Source organism: Leptopilina heterotoma, unplaced genomic scaffold (assembly GCF_015476425.1).
Source record: "Leptopilina heterotoma isolate Lh14 unplaced genomic scaffold, ASM1547642v1 Lhet_1012, whole genome shotgun sequence".
In the NCBI taxonomy this organism is placed as follows: Eukaryota; Metazoa; Arthropoda; class Insecta; order Hymenoptera; family Figitidae; genus Leptopilina; species Leptopilina heterotoma.
In genome coordinates this window covers 110,005-130,158 of record NW_025110817.1, presented here as the reverse complement: position 1 = coordinate 130,158, position 20,154 = coordinate 110,005, and the positions used below count along the sequence as shown (strand labels likewise).

Below are 20,154 nucleotides of genomic sequence, written 5' to 3'. Positions count from 1 at the left end.
CAGGACACCTTAAAGATGAAAAATCAAGAGGTTTTAAATATTTTTATTTAAATTTTTAAAATTTTTAAAATACGGATTACTTTTGCGAATGACAGACAAAATGGGGCCTTTTCATTTTTTTAAAGAACCAATGAAGTCAAACAGTTGAATTATTATCGATAAATTAATGAAAACCGCATTTTTCGACTTGTCAAAACATGTAGATTGCTAATAAAAAATAAAAAAAAAGATTTTGCCCCAATTGCGATTATCTTGAAAACTAGAACCGACAATATGGGCCCTTTTCATGTAGACGTCCACATATAAACAAGTTTACCAATAATTAAACAGTTCTTCTCTAGATGTTGTGACCAATCTTCTCGGGTATGGACGCATCATGCAAGGACGTAATTTAAATGCCTCATCTCCAATCAGAAAGTATGGAATTGATGATTGGGTCCCTGGCAAACATTCAGGTTCAGGAAGAGGAAGCCTTTTCTCTTCTAATTCTTGTGCCAATCCAGTAGCACCAAAAACACTGGCATCGTTCAAGGAGCCTAAGCAATATTATAAATAAAATTTTTTATAAGTGCTAGATTAAAACCCTATTAAAAATAATCAGAAGTTTTTATATTTGGTCATGTAAATATGAGGAAAGAATATTACAAGTGTACAAACTTTTCCTCGTGTATCTAAAAGATACACGTGAAAATATAGTGATACCTCGTGAAAATATCTGGATGCTATAAAGTGTTACGCGCCATGTTAAGTAAATGGCGCGTAACACCTTATAGCATCCAGGCCCTTATTATGGTTTCGAGAAGGACAAATGATTCTCTACAATAATTGTAATAATGTCTTTAACTAACTTACCATAATCGCCAACATCAATCCACGTAAAGCGATAATGGGCATCACATATGGCCATGAGTACGAAACTGTAGTACTTTTTGTAATTGAAAAAGGCACTTCCTGAATTTGGAGGCTTGGTAATTCTGATGTGTTTACCATCTATTGATCCTAAGCAATGAGGAAAATTACACTTTTTCTCATAATCGATCGCAATTTCTTTCCAATCATCAACACTTTTTTCCGGAAGATATACAGGAGAAAGTATGTCCCAAATATCTTGGCAAACATCGCTTAAAATACCATAGACGGTTGACTTTCCGATGTAATAAAGTTTGCACAAAGTTTCGATGCTATCGCCGTGTCCCAGAAAGCTGTAAATGAGATATGTTTTGTGACGGAGTGAATCGTCACGCCATCTCTGAATAATTTCCCCCCGACCGGTGCTGAGTGCGGACCGCGGTAATGTAGGTGCCGAGCTGCCAAGTGACCGACTAGTAGAAAAGAAAGTGTGTCGCTTGGCAAGTTAGTTCGGTAGTGCGAGGTCAGGACCAGCGAGTAGGTGAGAGAGAGATAGGAGGAGTGCCAAGAGAAGCGGAAAGAGAGAGAAGGAAGCTAGGAAGAAGACGAGGCAACAGGTGAAAGAAAGCGTCGGTGTCTTGACAATACTTTTGCCACCATTATCGCTTTAGCACGTGCTGAACTACTTTTGTCGTGCTTCGTATTAGAGAAACGTACGCGAGTAATTTCTTTCTTTTTGTATAAAAGGTGAGAATATTTTGAGAAAGTGGTTGAGAGTAATTTGAAATTTGTAGAGATTTAGAGCGGAATACTAAGTGTTGTGATTAATTCTGAAAAATAGGTGTAGATTAAAAATAAAGAGATTATTTTTGTGAAGTGAAATTAGTTGGAGTTCACTTTTGTTCCGCTGAGACCTTCCCTTACAACACCCTAGAGCGTCGCCAGGAGCCGAGTTTCACCGGGTGCTGAACTACAAATCATCGTGGGTAAGTCCCACCAATATTGTGCCAGTCTTGGTCCAGTCGTGTCCCAGCGTTGGCGTTTCTGTCGTCATTTTCTCGGACAGAATTCCCTCATGAGAGTGAGAGTGTCTCAGAGGTTTTGCTAGCCGTTTTGATTGTTGTTCATGTAATTGTGTCTAAAGTTTATTAATTAATCTTAAAATTAATTGGCGCCTGATGGCGAATTTTTAAATAATATAAAAATCCCATAGAGTTAAAATTAAGCGTCAAGTTTCTTGATGTTACAGAAAATTCTTTATCAATATTTCTTTATTAAATTAGAATTAACGTCATAGTTTATATTTTCTAGTGGAAATAAAAATACGATAATTACAATATTAGTCAAGTAAGCGAAATTATGAAGCTGAAACTTACTGTAAAGTTATTGCAAATCTCAATTGTGGTGGTAAAGGCTCTCTAACTGCAGAAGATCTTTCTAGTTTGGTTTTCAAAATTTCATATAGTTTATCAAATTGGGGGACACTCATCCTATACAATTTGTAAAACTCTTCATGGTCATGCAATTTAAAATAACAGAATAGAGTCGAAAATGCTCCGTAATCGTTTCTAATACATGTCTGAATGTGCGGTTTTACCCACCACCTTCGAAAATGCTTTTTTTTGTAGTTTATGTCATGCCGCAGTTTCAAAAGTCTTAAAAGTACAATAATGAGTTAAAATTTTCGGTTTCACATACTAAACAATCGCAAATTAATATATGCATATAAACAATCATTATAATTGTTTAGAGTGAATGTTACTCTTCTTTTGAAAGCATATAATTTGTTTTTTATATAATTTAAAACTGATGATTAAAACTGCCTATTAAAAAATAAGTAAATTAGAAGCGGGATTTAGTAATAAGCTTTAAAATTATTACTTCAAAACTACTTTTACTTAGTTTGGTTATAAAAAAATTAATAATTTACTTTTCAAACTGTATCAAAATTTTTAACAACTATGAGAATAGCTTATGCTAAGCAAATCATACTGTTAACACTATCCATTTACTTTTTACTTAAAAATTTATAGAAATTTATATCACTTTACTATTCTTAAACAACAATTTTAAATTTATCTCTAAAGGGCTATTCAATCTTTCCTTGTTGTCCTCCTTCATAATTAATAGCATCAATACATTCCTGATTCCACCAAAAAGGTTCTATAATACGAATATTGTTTACAAAAGTCATCTAATGTTATATAGGACAATGTATAGTGTTTTTAGGATATAATCAATGAATAATTTTTTATTAATATTAGAATATCAAGAAATAAATTAAGAATTCATTAACCCTCCGTCACACACCTAGGGAGGGATTTCCTCCCCGGTTTCAGTATTTTTTAAATAACTTTTGTCTTCCTTATTGCAAAATAAAATCAGTTTCTATACCTTTCGACGGTTCCCTCCTCAACACATTTCTAAAAAAACAATTAGTTTAAACATAATTAAATATCTTCATTTATGAGACTTCAAAGCTAATAAATCTCGAAAAAGTGAGGAAATTTTAAGTAAAATTCAAATTTTCAAAACATTTTTTGCTTTACTGTTGGTCGAAGAAAAAATTAAATTATAAATACAATTAAAATAAATTATTTAATGATTTTTTTGCTTATTTTTACATTATTTTTACATGTAAAGTGGAATTCCTTCGAAGATGTGCATTCGTGTAATTAATTTTTATTTTTGAGACCGAAAATTAATTTCATTAATTTTATGATTTTGGAATAATTTACTACATATTTGTAAGTTTGTATGAAATCAAGAAAGAAAATTGTTTACTCAGGGGTTTTTTGAGGTACTTAAATACAATTTCGATGACAGATTTTCAACCGTTTTCAAGTTTAAATTATATATTCAGGGTGTCTACCAGTCCTAGAATTTTTAGAAATGTCCTAGAATTTGAAAAAATGTCCTGGATCTTCAACTTTGGTTCTTGAATTTTCCATATTCTGCTTTTAAAAATTCAATAATTCAAAAGTTTGCTCAAACATAAAAAAATGTTTTTGATCTATCGAACAATAATTATAATTTGTCAGCAAATATTTAAAAAAATGTTATTGGATTAAATGACGTATAAACTATCGAAGAATATGTATATACTATTTTGTCAGAGAAAACTCAATAAACTACTTTTAACAAGATAATTTCAAATTTTAAACGTATTATAGTTTGTTGATAATTATTGGGGATCGAATTTTGATTGTCAGATTCAAGACAGATATTTTTGACTGTGGTAACCCCTTCTATGTGAGCGCTTCCAAACCTTTCAGATCCTTTTTGAATTAAGTCTAAGATCCTCTCTTCTACAAAGTAATTCACGTGATCCATTCTATTTTCAGATTTACCTAAAAAAAGAGCACAATTAATTCTTATATTAAAAAAATCGAAATACGTTGGTTGACTAATCAATAGGAGGATGAATGAATGCAATAGAAGAAATTTTATTAAAATAGTAGATATTGAAAATAATTGAAATTAAAAAAAATGTTGAAAATAATTGAAATTAGGACAAGAATTTTTTTACATAAGATAATTGAACTTTGGAGAAAAATTTTGTTATTTATAAAGATAATTGGGATTTTTAAGAGAATTTTTTACAAATTTTGAACATAGTTGAATTTTATTTTTTTTAAATAATTGAATTTCTGCAATTATTTGTAATTTCTCTAAAATTGTATTTTTAAGTGTTTTCAAAAAACTTTAAATTAGAAATTTTTAAATTCTATTATTTTTAAAATTGATAATTTTATTTAAAAAAGGCAGTAAGAAGTTAGTCGCCCGCTTTAGCGCGCGAATTGTTGGTAGTTCATATAAAATAATTGAAATTCTGCAATAAGATTTATTATTTATGAAAATAATTGAAATTCCTGAAAATAATTTTATTATTTATAAAAATAACTAGAATTCTTATAAAGAATTTTATTATTTATAAAAATAATTGAAATTCCTGAAAATAATTTTATTATTTATGAAAATAACTTGAATTCTTCTAAACATTTTTATTATTTATGAAAATAATTGAAATTTTTGAAAATAATTTTATTATTTATGAAAACAACTGGAATTCTCATAAAGAATTTTATTATTTATGAAAATAATTTAAATTTTGTGAAGAAATTTAAAATTTTTGTATAAAAATTGAAATAACCTCAAAAAGACATATTCTAAAAGAGTTGAAAATAAATTAAATTTAGCTCATTTTATTTAATAATTAATAATTTTTTAAATTTTGAAATAAAAAAGTAAATAATATTTACTACATCAAAAAATTTCAAGAACTGAACAGAAGTGAAAATAAAGATGAAAAAATAACCAAAATAGGTGTAGCAAGTGTCAAATTTAGAATTATATAATACTAAGAAAATATTAAACATTAAAAGTGTATAGTTGATAAGTAAAATATATATAAAGTTTATATAAAGTGTATAGTGTGCGATAGTTTAAGTAAAATTCTCACCTTCTTCTATTGTATCTTATATATATCCAACTATATTTTTGGTTATGGCCAACGTCAATCTTTTACATCTTTTACACTCTGTAATTTAATTCACTAATATAATATTACAATAATAAACAAAATTGCCATTATAATAGAAAAACACTTAACTCAACTTATTTAGTCTCTTGAAAATGAGTGTCACCATTCCTTTTTAATAATATACATATAATATGATGAAACTATCACTGGAGCACACTTTCATTTGAAACATTAGATTATGTTAATATATTTTCACATTTTCAATTTTGTACTAATGAAAAAGACACTTAATTAATTTCACTTGTGTATTTTTCTTATTCTATCAAATGTAACCTGTATTTTTCATTATTATGTATCATAAACTCTAAATGTAAATAAACTTCAGAGTGTGATGAGAACCAGACATTTCCCCTCCGTCAAGAAGTAGTGGTGGGGGGTCCGTTTAACGGATAGTTTCGCTTTTGGGCATGCATCTGGATTCAGCTTAAATCATTCAATCGGTAGTAGCGACGGACGGTGTGTACAAAGGGCAGGGACGTAATCAACGCGAGCTTATGACTCGCGCTTACTGGGAATTCCTCGTTCATGGGGAATAATTGCAAGCCCCAATCCCTAGCACGAAGGAGGTTCAGCGGGTTACCCGGGCCTTTCGGCCAGGGAAGACACGCTGATTCCTTCAGTGTAGCGCGCGTGCGGCCCGGAACATCTAAGGGCATCACAGACCTGTTATTGCTCAATCTCGTGCGGCTAGAAGCCGCCTGTCCCTCTAAGAAGATTTATTTGTACGTTGGTAGTAAAAACCCACCGACCGAAGCCGGGGGCCTTCAAGATACCATAAGGTACGCCTAATTAGCAGGCTAGAGTCTCGTTCGTTATCGGAATTAACCAGACAAATCGCTCCACCAACTAAGAACGGCCATGCACCACCACCCACCGAATCAAGAAAGAGCTCTCAATCTGTCAATCCTTCCGGTGTCCGGGCCTGGTGAGGTTTCCCGTGTTGAGTCAAATTAAGCCGCAGGCTCCACTCCTGGTGGTGCCCTTCAGTCAATTCCTTTAAGTTTCAGCTTGTGATCCTTGGTTGGTTTTTGGGCTGAGGGACCCGAATTTTGTGCGGACTTAGAGTATTTATTTATATTAGGCATTGTTCATGGTTTGTTTGTTTTAGTGGGTTTTAAAGTTCGAGTCATATCCATTGATAAGTGACCTTCGCATTCAGTGTTTTGGATCTATTGTTGCCTCCCTTCCAGTTCACTGTGGCCTTAAGCATCAGCAACTTGTCGCTTCCCATCCACCCCTCATTCAGAAGCCACTCTGAGGTGTACCGCAAGCGGCAGGACAACAGACATACTTTACACGTACTGCTACAGGGCAGCCAGGTACAGGTGGCTAGTCTGTCCCGGGCCCTGGTACTATTACGCGGCACAGGCTCGCACTACTCCCCTCATCCGAAGGGGAGTTCCTGTTTTTTGAAGGGTACCCTCACGCTCCAGTTGGGTGACAACGATCCTCACACCTTACGCTCACGTCAACCCATCCAGTTACAACCTTCACAAACTACTCAGTGCACCACTATTGCTGAGAAGTCAAACATCCATTACCATTCATACCAGTTGGCTTCTTCACGTTGACACCAGACGGTTTTTTGGGATGCTACCCTCCTCTTTCATACCGAGATACGACGTCGGGCTTGGGACCGACCTTTGGCAGAGTTATTCCATGCACAGAAAAAAAAAAAAAAAAAAGTTGCCTCAGTAATTGCGCTCGGCGCTATGTACGATGCCCCACTGTTCCTCGCTTTAGCTTACCAGTGGATTTTGGACATTTCAATTTGGTTATTTATCTTTACTTTAGATTGCATTTCGGTAGATACATCATTGGCTATAGAGTTTTGTATAAAATAGAATTTATTCTTTGATTATATATTATATATCATTCTCTATGGCTTCCAGAGCCTCTTTGGTTTTCAAAACGTTTGTCGCGTAAGTTTCAAGAGCAGTAAAGTTCGTTTTGTTTCTGAGTAGGTCTTGTTCGTCAATGTGTGTTTTGTTAATAGTTGTCTTTAGTATTTGTCTTATTGTCTCGTATTTAGGGCAGTATTTCAGTACATGTTCGGGTGAGTCTCGTTCACCACATGAGCATATATCTTCTTCTTCTGGTATAATGTGAAAGCGGCTTTTGGCTGTTTTAAAATTGCCATGTCCAGTAAGGAATTGTGTTGTCCAGCGGTTGGGCTGGAGCCAAGTATACTTCAGTCTGGTTCTGATATTAGGAATATATTTATATGTTTCTCTGCCTTTATCTGTGTCATTCCAACTTTCCTGCCAGTGATCCAACAAGGAAAGCTGGATCTGTTTTCTGTAAGTGTTTTGTGTTAGTTTGATTTCGTTTTCAGTATCTGTATGATTGAATTCGTACGTAGTGTCAAGTAGTGTGAAGTTTCTAGTTCTGCGTATGTTATAATGTGCGGAGCGCCTCTCACATTCAAGATTGATTGGAATGTTTCCTGTCAAAACTGTCATGGAGTGCGCAGAGGAGTTTCTGTAGGCGCCTGTAACCTTAATCAAGGCGTGCCTTTGAGACCATTCAAGTGTTCTTTTTGCCGTGGCGCAAATTCTATCATACCACCCAGCAGCAGCATAGGTGATGATAGGAACATATAGTCCTTTGTAGATTGCATTTAAGGACTTCTATCTTAGTCCCCATTCGTCTCTGGCTTGTCTAGATAGGTTGTTAAATAGTTTCCTTGTTCTCTGGTCTATATCTTCAACATGTTTTGTTACTGGTATTCCAAAAATACCGGCTGAGCCAAATGTTATGCCTAAGTATTTGAATTTTTCAACTCTTTGAATTCTTCTATTGTTTATTTTAATAATTGGAGGAGCTTTCTTATTGCGAAAACCCTTAGCCATTAATTGGACACACTTGCTAGGAGCAAGGGCCAGTTTGTTGATTTTGCACTAATTCGATATTGAGTCTATTGCAATTTGCCCTTTTGTTTCTAATTCTTTTTTAGAGTTTCCTTCAATCAGTGCTACCTCATCGTCAGCATATGCGACGGCTTGGCAGTCCAAATGTTCCAGCGCTCTTAAGTTAGGGTCAAAGATTATATTCCAGAGAGCAGGACCCAGGACAGAACCTTGGGGACAGCCTTTATTTATTTTCTTGAACATCTCTTGGCAGCCATCCCTGATCAGGACAGAACGCCCACTAAGGTAGTTGTTGATGAGGAGGTACAGTTTAGTCGGACAGTCGATACGTCTGAGACCTTGCATGACGCTCGGCCACCAGACATTGTCAAAGGCTTTTTCAATGTCAAGGAAGATTGCGATAACGTATTTTGATGTTGAATTAGTAATGTGTTGTCTGAATTCAATGATGGCATCTTCTGTGGATCTTCCACGTCTGAAGCCATATTGTCTTGGAGATAGTGCCGGTTCTAGTGTTGTGTTTAGTTTTCGTAGGATCAATGCCTCCAGCGTTTTTCCCAAGATGGGTAGGAGACAGATTGGTCGGAATGATTTTGGATCTGTTGGATCTTTGTCTTCACCTTTCAATATAGTTACAACTTTTCCAATTTTCCATTCATTGGGGAAGACTGAATATTTAAGACATCCATTGTATAGATTGAGTAATCCAATATGAATTATTGGGAATGCTCTTTGAATGATCGTTAGGGTGAAGCTGTCTGGCCCTGGGGCCTTTCCAGGCTTCATTTTGTTTAAGGTTGCAATTAGTTCTTCAAGTGTGAAGAGCTCAGTCTCCCCCTCAGGATTCCATGCACAGAATATTCAGGCAAATGATAGCCTGCTTTAAGCACTCTAATTTGTTCAAAGTAAACGTACCGGCCCACCTCGACACTCGATAAAGAGCACCGCGATGGGATATTAGTTGGACCGCCCCCGAAGGAGCTAAGTCCACCGGTAGGACGTCTCACGAGCATGTCAGTTAAACACCGCGAGCGGCGAACCGACAGCGTGCGACACAGATTCAACTACGAGCTTTTTAACCGCAACAACTTTAATATACGCTATTGGAGCTGGAATTACCGCGGCTGCTGGCACCAGACTTGCCCTCCAATTGATCCTCGTTAAAGGATTTAAAGTGTACTCATTCCGATTACGGGGCCTCGGATGAGTCCCGTATCGTTATTTTTCGTCACTACCTCCCCGTGCCGGGAGTGGGTAATTTGCGCGCCTGCTGCCTTCCTTGGATGTGGTAGCCGTTTCTCAGGCTCCCTCTCCGGAATCGAACCCTGATTCCCCGTTACCCGTTACAACCATGGTAGGCGCAGAACCTACCATCGACAGTTGATAAGGCAGACATTTGAAAGATGCGTCGCCGGTGCGAGACCGTGCGATCAGCACAAAGTTATTCAGAGTCACCAAAGTAAACGGTGGACGAGCAAAGCCCGCCACCGATTGGCTTTGATCTAATAAAAGCGTTCCTTCCATCTCTAGTCGGAACTCTGGTTTGCATGTATTAGCTCTAGAATTACCACAGTTATCCAAGTAAATGTGGGTACGATCTACGGAACCATAACTGATTTAATGAGCCATTCGCGGTTTCACCTTAATATGGCATGCACTTAGACATGCATGGCTTAATCTTTGAGACAAGCATATGACTACTGGCAGGATCAACCAGGGAGCTTTGAATATATCTTTCAAGTAATATTATAAAATAATACACTCTCAGAACACTCAAGCTTCTTTTTATAAATATTGAGTGAGAGAGTATAAAATATATAATATGAAGAGGGTCTTTTAAACATCGAAAGAAACATTTTGTTCTAAACGATGAGACTCACATACAACATATATTTAATATATATTTTTATAACTGCTCTCCTTATATATTTTTGTTTTTTTTATATAAGGGCATTCGTTCAACATTTACAAATATCGCCGCCCTCTTTATTATTTGCACCTCTAGATAATCAACACCCGGAGCCTTCCCATTCTTAAATGTTTTAAGTTCCCTTTGAATATAATCGATTGACCACTTATCACACCTTTCTTCCAACACCCACTTCACCTGAGACCCATTCTTCTGCATCGCACTCTCCTCAATTTCCTCCTTTCCAAAGAACCCGTCCAAAAATGCATCCGCAGTGCTGACCTAATACTCAGAGAAATCACCCCCACGGTTTATGCTATGTAAGGCCGTCTTAGTACACATATTCTCGCTTGCCATCTTATATACCAAACCAAAAGGATTTTCGCTACTATCTGACTCCACAAACTTCTTCCAACTATCTTTCCTAGCCATATCCACCATTTTTGTATATTCTTTTCTTTCGAAGCGATATTGAAGCTTGAAATTATTCCTTCTTTCCTCATCCGTTTCCCTTTGATATATTCTTCTAAGCCTATTTACCTTTTTCTTCATATTGGTAAGACCCCTATTCCACCATGGTACTGACTTCTGGAAGATTTTCTTTCTTCTAATTGTGGAGTCCGCTACAGATTGTATTGCATCTGTTACATCTTTTGCAAAGGTTTCCAATTCACTATCAAAAGTAATCAGCGTTTCCGTATTCGAGATTATTCTTGCTTTATCCGTAATTAGTCTATCAAATTCGATCCAATTTGCACTCTCCATATTATACCTAGGCTTCTTGATCCGTTCCATCTTTTCAAGAACTCCAAATGTAATCAATATGGCCCGATGATCACTCGTTACCAAGTCCTCAATTACGCACCAATCCACAACCTTTAGAGCAGACAGCATGTCAGTAACTGTTACATCTATGTCCCTTTTACCTATTTTAAAAGTGCACAGATTACCCGGTCTATTCAACGTTGTCAAATTCCATTGTGATATTAAGTCTTCAACCATTTCACCTCGCTCGTCCGTTTGATTCAAATCCTCGAAAGACCAAAGTGGCGACACTCCATTAGCATCTATCCCAATAATGACTCGACAGCTCGAGCGAGAGTAGTAGATAGGGACATCGGGAAATAGGGAAATCGAAAAACGGCCCTATCCAAAAAATTTTTGGGAGTGGTCCCTGCTGTACCTGGTCGTTAGACTAACCAGCGGATTTTCTTATACGTAAGTATAAGTCACATCTAATCTTAGTTTTCTTATTTACTTTATTATCGCGTATACGGTAATCTTCGGTTATTTGAATTTATGTAATAAAATTGCAGTTAATGTTACTAAATCTTTAAAATCTAAATTCGTTATAATCTTTCGCTTTGAAACGCTACTCTTTGCCCTTATTTTATTCAAGTTCCACTTTCCAGCTCTCCCAGTGCCAAGGGTTCGCCAAACGAGGTTGGAAAAATTAGCCGAACGGAGTTCCTAGCCCCCAACAGCCCCCGAGCATCCGTCCGACCATCCAGCATGAGAGCACCCCCGGCTCCCACACACACAGGACAGACGAACGCCCGGGACCCGCAAGGGACCAGGATTTATGGGCTTAGATATATCCTCCTGCGGATACATACGGGGAAAACCACGTGAAGGTGCCCATCCAGCGAGGAACTACCTCTCTGGCTCCGCCGCCGTGACTTGGCTTAGGTTGCCCTGTTGCCTTTTTGGTGGGTTGTACAATGATGTACTCCATCCAATGTCTACGACTCGCAACCACTATGACCCCCAAATGCTAATCATTAGGAGGCCTTCATGGTGCTATGTGTTTTGTCTTTACGTTGTCGAACACCTGCGACAAGTGTTTTTCAAATTTCTATACCTTTGCGCTTCAGGATTGAAGTGCAGAATGTTGCAAATGCTGTGTAGATTCTCTTTTGTAGGAACATGTGTTCCTCTGGAGGCCAGATGATGTGGTGTTCCGCAAATCTAATCTTAAGAGTCTCTCGTTCAGCATCCCATCTCGTGCAGGTGTAAAGGTTGTGTTCACCCGTATCTTCTTCCCCACATTGGCATAATGGATCTTCTTTTAATTTCATGCTCTTTAGTTTCGCCGCGAAGTCTCCGTGTCCAGTCAGAAATTGGCATGTGTAGTGGTCTATTTGTAGCCAGTCCATTTTTAATCTGTCCTCGATTACAGGAAGAAATCTTTTTGTTACTTTTGTTGATTGTTCCCAGTGTGTTTGCCAGTTAGTTATTATATTTTGATGTATCGTTCTCTTTATTACTCTTCTTGCTATCTCCAAGGTTCTCATGTCGTTGCATTCCTCTAGAGTTGGTGACTGATAAATGATTCCGTTTGAGAGAACCTGGTCACCTTTGCGTATTTTATATTGAGCTGCTCTATATTCAGCTTCCATTTTTACTGGTAATACTCCAGCCACTACAGGCATTGATTCAGTTGATACTGTTCTATAAGCACGTGTGACTCCTATTAGAGCCCATCTCTATGCAGAGGAAAGTGTTCTCCAATGACTTTCGTTTGTCAGGTGTATCCACGATCCAATGGCATATGTTGCAATAGGCACAAAGAGCCCTTTGTATATAGTGCTGAGGGCTTTATATCCTAAGCCTTATTCTCTTTTTGCCATACGTTTGAGCTGGCCGAATAATTTTCTGCATTTCTCATTAACCTCTTTTATGTGGTTCTCGATTTTAAGCTTTGTTATTCCACCACTTAAGGTTATTCCCAAGTATTTCATTTCCTTGACCATTTTCATATTTTTAGTGCCAAATTTTATTGTCGGTGGTCTATTCTTATCGAGGCTCCCCTTGAGTATCATGAGAACGGTTTTTGTTGTTGACAAGCTCATTTTGTGTTCTCTACACCAGGTATTGGCAATGTCTATTGCCACTTGGCCTCGGTCTTGAAGGTCCTTTCTCGTATTACCGACTACTAGTATTTCTCCATCGTCAGCATATACAACTATTTTGAACCCTGCATTTTCAAGAGCAATAATAATTCCATCGAAGACGAGTATCCACAAAAATGGTCCCAATAGGGATCCTTGAGGGCATCCTTTATTTATTTCTCTCACTATCTCTCCATTTTCGGTTCTGAATATGGATGTTCTTTTTCTCAGGTAATCCTGCACAAGTGTTATACACGTAGTTCGATTTTATCCCTGATCTTCAACAACAACAGACTTTCCAAGCTGGGGAATTTTCTTAGTCCTGCCTGTAAGGTTCGGTATGATCCTTTTCTCTGTGTTGCTCACAGTTTCCGCAAAGGTTCTCCTTTCAGCGCCACAGTGGGCCAGAAGACGTTCAAAACTGGCCAAAAGTCTAAATGTTTTTAAAACTGCCTGAAACTTACTATTCGGGGGTTTTTGGGGTCGCTGATTACGAATCCAAAGTTAGATTTTCAAAATTCAAAATGGCGGATCCAATATGGCGGACTATTTTTTAAAAATCTACACACGTAGCCTGAAATTTTTTACTCGGCGGTTTTTGTCGGCGCTGATTACGAATTTGATGTCAGATTTTCAAAATTCAAACTGACAGATCTAATTTGGCGGAAGACAATTTTAAAAATCGATTAAATTCGCCTAAAGTTTTGTTATTTGGGGTTCTTGAAGTTGATGTTCATGAATCGAAGGTCGTATTTAAAAAATTATAAAAAGTAAAGTATGCTGGGTTTCGGTTTCGCTTTAGTTGAAGCTCGTCAGTACTACGTAAACGATTTTGTTAGTAGTATACCAGAAAAAGGTATATTTACATTATTTACAGTAGAAATTATTCACAATATTAATGATATGACCTATTTAAATTGTTTACAGTAGGAATTATTTACAATATTTATAATATGAACTATTTATATTATTTACAGTAATAATTATTCAGAGTATTTAGATGAATAATTACAAGATTCGGGGTGCTTCATTATTGTGAGTCCCCTTGCCTCTCACATGCTTGGTTATCTTTAATCGTCTGATAAAGACAATTCATCATCTGATAATTCAAGCTCATCTAAAAGCGCAAAAGTTTGTAAAAGACCTAAATTTTCACGATGTGATTCCTCATCTATTTCTGTGTCACCATCGACATCCATATCAAACGAACTAGAACTTTCCGAAGTGTTCATATTATTATGAATTTCAGGAGTATCTAGTAAAACTCTAACTTCCTCTGGAATTGTTAAAGATTTTTTCGAATTGAAACGAGATCGAGAAGCCATATTTGTCGAAGATATAATAACATCTGACGTGTCCATTAATCTGTAGAATATATCTTCCAAAGTTACAACTCTACTACTTTTCCTGCTGTGTTGTCTTCTGTAGTTTTTTTAATCTTTATTACGTGATTCACTTGCTTCTTCACCAAGTATTCCTACAGGCAGAATGCTTGTACTTATTATATCAGGACCGTGCACTAGTATCTTATGAAGTGTTGCAGTCATAGGATACCACGAGTAATTTTCTACGTATATTTCGGCAGTACGAGAACATACTTTGTCAAATTCAATTGAATTTATTGGAAGATGAATAGAAAGAGCAATCAGTATAGTTTTTAAATTTTTTAATAGGTCACGGTTTAAACCTAGACATTCAGCAAGAATTTCAGGATGTTCGAATGCCCTACAAGCTGTATTGCCGTCATTGGTAGTACCTGAGCCTCCTGGTTTCGGCTTATCTACAATCAATCCTAATCTGGTTTGTAATACCTTTTGAATTTCAGATTTTCTTGCTAAAAAGGCTGCTTTGTTTTTAGCACCTCTAACTTGCCAAACTTTGATAGGAAGTCTATAAGAAATATGGAGGCAACATTCAAACATTCTTATCCACGCGTGCAAAGGGCTAATCCCGTGCACGAGTGAATTACTATTCGGCAAAAAAATGTCACTATTTTTATTAGACAATGTGTTGAAGGTTTTGGGTGTTGCATGACAGACAGGGCAGGTTTGCATAGACTTTGTACCAGTTATGATGTTTAAAACTTTTCCATCTATTAAAGTTAGGAACAGGGAAAAGTGAATTTGTACGACATATACCTCATCATCTTCATCTATTTTAATTTCTAAAACTTGTAGTTCATTAATTTGTTTTTACATATTTTTCTTTTGATCGAGAATAATTGATTTCGATTCTTTAGCAGTTTGAAGTTTTACTGGACGACAAAATCTATTGGACTGTGAGGTTTTGTTATTCGATAGAATATCATTATTCTTATTCAAAAGACGCAGAGGAATCAGAGAAGTTGCAAATATATTGCCATCACTAATATTTGAATCAACTGCATTCACTTTATAGTTCTGTTTGTACTCTGAATGTCCTGAACTTCCATCAAAACCCCATGAACATAATAATGCAGCTTCCATCGATTTAGTATTTGTATTTTTCATATTCTGGAGTATGACTTCTCGTTGTAAGATCACTAATCTTTCTGCAGTATAATTTAATAATGCCTGCAATGTGACTTCTGCTTCAGTTTCCTGAATCTTAATTGCATCCTTTGGAGGTCTACATTCGGATTTAGCTTCACGCACTTCGTTATAACTTGGCCAAATGTCTGCACCACATAATTTTGTCTCCAAACGCATATTTGTGTATACGTTTTTAGATAAAGAGTTATCTAACAAAAAGGCAAGGGCTTCTTGAGGTGACTTTTTAGTAACTGACTTTGGTTTTTCTAATAATTTTCTAATTTTTTTTGGTCTTTCCGGATTCTTAGATATTTCATTAATCACTCGGTATAAATCCTTGTTTCCAGAAGCTTTAGCTGCATGACGGCATGCTTGTAATATTATTTGTGGATCGTGATTGAGATTTCTACTAATATTTGAGGCCTCTCGTCTTTTTGATCGATCCGATTTTTCCTGAAACGTTAGAGTAGGACGTCCTGCAGGTTTACTTGTACCAACAGATTGACGATTTTCATCAGTAATTTGAAGATTGGGGACTTTAAATTCAGAGTCTAACCAACTCTCATTCTTTTTCTCAAATTTGTCATTAATTCTGCAAACTTCTTTTAGTTTTATATTACGTTTAGTTCTTAAAGTTGCAAGAGAAATTTTTAAACGACTTATTCCATTTGGGCAAGCATCCTCTAAACGCACATTTAACTCATTGAGAATATAATTCAAAGCTTGTGACAGATTACCCTTACCCGAGGGGATATTATGGAGTATCTGTCGCTTCGTGAATTGACACATGGTCTCCCGAGATAATTTTTGTATCAAATAATAGTTACATAATAACCTTTAAGCCAATAATTTAAAATAATATATTAATTTATCTTAAAAACAATACCACACCTCACCCCTAAAGATTTCAAAAGATAAGATGATTTTATGATCGCACTATGCAGTGTCCACTATGAATATCATGGAATATTTTGGAAAATTTTTAACTTTCACTGCAAAAGTAGCAAAAAGTAGCACATCTATCTCAATCTATACGTTTCAAAGAGTGTTTAGAGACCTTGATCGACTTTATATGAAGCGGAAACTAGGGGAAAAGTCATTCTGAAGTGAAACATGTCATTTACGAAAGAAACAAAGAAAAGAAAATAATATTTAATCAAAACAACTGAATGTGCAACGTTTGATTAAACTGTTAATTTCAGCTCTATTGATGTTTATTAGTAGACAATTTATGTTTAGAACTTTAAGATAAAGTAAAATTAATTAAAACAGACATATTTTGGTGCATAAAGGTAAAACAAAAATTTTGAACATTTGCATATGTACTGAAGTATTGTTAACACAAGAATGGAATATTTGACAAAATATTTTGGATATTGGTAGAAAAACTACCTCTGAAAATGGTTATAAAATTGTTATCTATCAATTCCAACCTTGACTTTTGGCCACTTTTGGACGACTCCAGGCCCACTGTGCAGCGGGAGGTGGAGCTTGCATTGCTTTACTTGACCTCTTTTCGATTCTGCGGCCTTCGGCAATACCTGCAAGGTATGCGTTTTGCACAGTTAGTTTCTCTATTCTTCCTGTCATGTTTCTTATGACGGACAAAATTTCGCTTCTAATGTCTTCTGGAATTACTTCTAGTTCCAGAAGCTTCTTTAAATGTTCTTCTTCGTTGAGCGACTTCTCCTGTTGCTCCTGAAGATTTTCGACTGTGTTCTCGGTGGTCTCATCTTGATCCATTTTGTCTTCAATGGTAGATGAGTCATAGGTGGATGCCACCCAGACCTCTTTCTCCTTATCCTTCTTCTTGCGTTTCTTTTTGATCTTCCTACCGTTGGTGGCAGATTTCGATTTTGGGAAGTCTGAGTCCTTGTGACTCTTATCCTCTTCCTCGGACGAACGTAACTTTCGTCTTCCAAGGACAACACTACATGTGTTCTCCCACCTCGCACGTTCTTGTGTGCAAATGCACTTCTTCTTTAGGCACTCCTTACACTCTTCTGTTTTCTCCGAGACGTTTGTTTTTGGCATAATAACAACTGGTTCGTACCCTTCACCCATCAGACAGTGTTGGAATGCCAATGGACGATCCGCATCACAGACTCTGCTTAAAATAAAATAAATTTAGTGAGGATGAAATGAAATAGATGGGGATGAGAAGCAGAACCCGTAACACGGATCGCCCATCGACATCCGCCCTTAAGTGAAGGAAAAATATTTCATACATTTACTTCATAAATTCTCAGCATTCGTGCTAGAGATTGACTTCCTTCAATCACGCATCCCCTCGCCGCACGGCTCAAGCCTAGGATTAGGGGGGACCATATAGAGGGTCCCCATCTCGCGACCAGGCGGTTAAGCCAAGTACCCGGTCAACAGGTGTACAACGTTCCTCTGTCACGCATCACAGAGGTCGTTGAAGTACACCTGTTGGTTACGGTATTAGGATATAAGCAGCGTTTATCTATACCCAGCTCGGGCACCCTGGGTACGCCATACCCATAGTGAGGACCGGAGCCCCCACCCCCTGGGGGAAGTAGATAGGGATATCTGTGGGGTGTAACTAGCCCCAGTAGCACATAATATTACAGCAATATTGAGAAAAGTGCCTTAACATTTCCAATATTGCCTCAATGTTGTTGATGTTACTACTGGAATACTGCTGGAATGTTCTCAACATTACGTGCTACTGGGGAATGTATTTTTCTAAATATTACTAGTTCACAAGGATGAAACGTTAAATTATGGAATAATTATGTTATTATAATCTCTATAAAAAGCTACGATAAAAAAATAAGCATTTAAAATATAAGCTCTTTATTGACAGATGCAGCAGTTGCGGCGAAAATAGCTGCGTGTGCGACCTTTATTAGAAATTTTTAATAACTTATATTTTTAAAAAACTTTAATTATTCAAATTCTTCTGAAATTAATTAAATTTTTCAATAAATAATTAATTAATTAATTATTAAAATTAATAAGTTTATAGAAGAATTTTAGTTAAAAACACTAAAAAATACAATTTTGAAGAAGTTACAATATATAAATTCAAATACAAAATACTATTTTAGGAAAATTTATTATCAAAAAGAATTCAGTTATTTAAGAAAAAATTTAATAAGATTCTACGTAAACATTTAATTATTTCCACGCAAATAATTGAAATGATGAAAATGATTTTGAAGAAGTTACAGATCGAATCTTCGTGTTTTGAGGTTATGAAAAAATTTATTTTATATTTTTAAGTATAAAATGTTCTATCTTATTTGATTCGGACCAGTTAATTATATTTTTGTCAGCAATTGGTCTGTAATTATTATTGTAAATATTAATTAATAAATGTATTTATTTTTTACAAACGGTATAATTTTTATTTATAACCATTATAACTATTATTGTCAGATGAGTAATTATTTTAGCGTGTATAAATTTGACTATTACAACTAGAAAGGCTGATATTTATTTATTGAAAGATTGTAACGAAAATAAATTAATATGACAAATATTTTTTTTATAAATAATGTGTAACAAAAATAAACATATTCTTATATTATTGACGAAAAATCAAATTTTTAGAGGATTCATCCATATTTCAAAATAGAGTAAACAAAATTGTCAATTGAGACATTGAAAAAACAAACAAGTGCAAGATGAAGTTAACTCGCACAAAGTATAATGCAAGACAAATTCTATTTTATTCTTCAATTCAAGATAATGCTATCTCAAAATTCAATGCAACAAAATGACAACTAATTGTAGCGTTCAATATAATTTCCTTCAGAAATATGTGTTATTAATTATAACTAATTAATGTATTTAAATACTTTTTATTAATCAATATCAATATATTAAATAAATTTTAATCGAATTTTCACTCATTTAACCTAGTCACAAAATAATTATGTTTTACAATTTTATAAAAAAATTTAGTACAAATAAATATATACTTACAAAATACTTTTCATTGTCAAATCATTTTGAAGAAAAGCACTTTCTGTATAAAGAAACTAAAAGTAGCTTTTAATTCGAATTTAATCATATTAAAATAATTGTAAATGTAAATAAGAAAATTCTTTTTTATTTTGGAAGTCTAGTTTATTGTTCATATTTTTTTCTGTTTGCTAATTTTTTATTTAAATAGTTTAATTTTTTTGTTATCTATTTTTAAGTAAAGTCAAGAACACAGTCCGAAATATATTAAAATATTTTATGAAATTGTAAAACATGATTATTTTGAGACAAGGTTAAATGAGTGAAAATTCGATTTAAATTAAAATTTACCTATTATTTGGAAATGATAATTATAGTTATAATTAAAAACACATATTTCGAGAGGAAATCATTGAACGCTACCTTTATAGTTGTAATTTTGTTGCATTGAATTTTGGAATAGCATTATCTTGAATTGAAGAATAAAAAAGAATTGTTTGCATCTTGCATACCTGTTTCTGATATAGATTTATACTGAATTGATGTAAATATTTGAATGACATTATGTCGTCAGGAAGTGTCGAATAAATTTGTGTTCAGTGAAAAGGATTTAATCCATTAATCCAACTTTAGCTAAAATTCTTGTAAA

The 20,154-nt window shown here is 35.2% G+C and overlaps 1 protein-coding gene across 1 annotated transcript; it reads right to left on the bottom strand.

Annotated features, from left to right (window-relative positions):
- Positions 1–217: 217 nt before the first annotated feature.
- Positions 218–1,903, bottom strand: LOC122500882. The gene is made up of 3 exons (XM_043610028.1): positions 1,824–1,903; positions 853–1,202; positions 218–536 (listed from the first exon to the last, which is right to left on the bottom strand). Exons 1-3 carry the CDS (start codon positions 1,901–1,903, stop codon positions 313–315), a joined length of 654 nt encoding a protein of 217 aa, XP_043465963.1. The 3' UTR covers positions 218–312.
- Positions 1,904–20,154: the final 18,251 nt, after the last annotated feature.

Excerpts from the sequence above, each read along its gene's own strand:
- LOC122500882 (XM_043610028.1), bottom strand. The coding sequence starts at position 1,903 with ATGACGACAGAAACGCCAACGCTGGGACACGACTGGACCAAGACTGGC. Across the intron at positions 1,203-1,823 it reads GGACTTACCCACGATGATTT|CTTTCTGGGACACGGCGATA; the intron begins GTAGTTCAGCAC and ends TCTCATTTACAG. Across the intron at positions 537-852 it reads GATTGATGTTGGCGATTATG|GCTCCTTGAACGATGCCAGT; the intron begins GTAAGTTAGTTA and ends AATATTGCTTAG.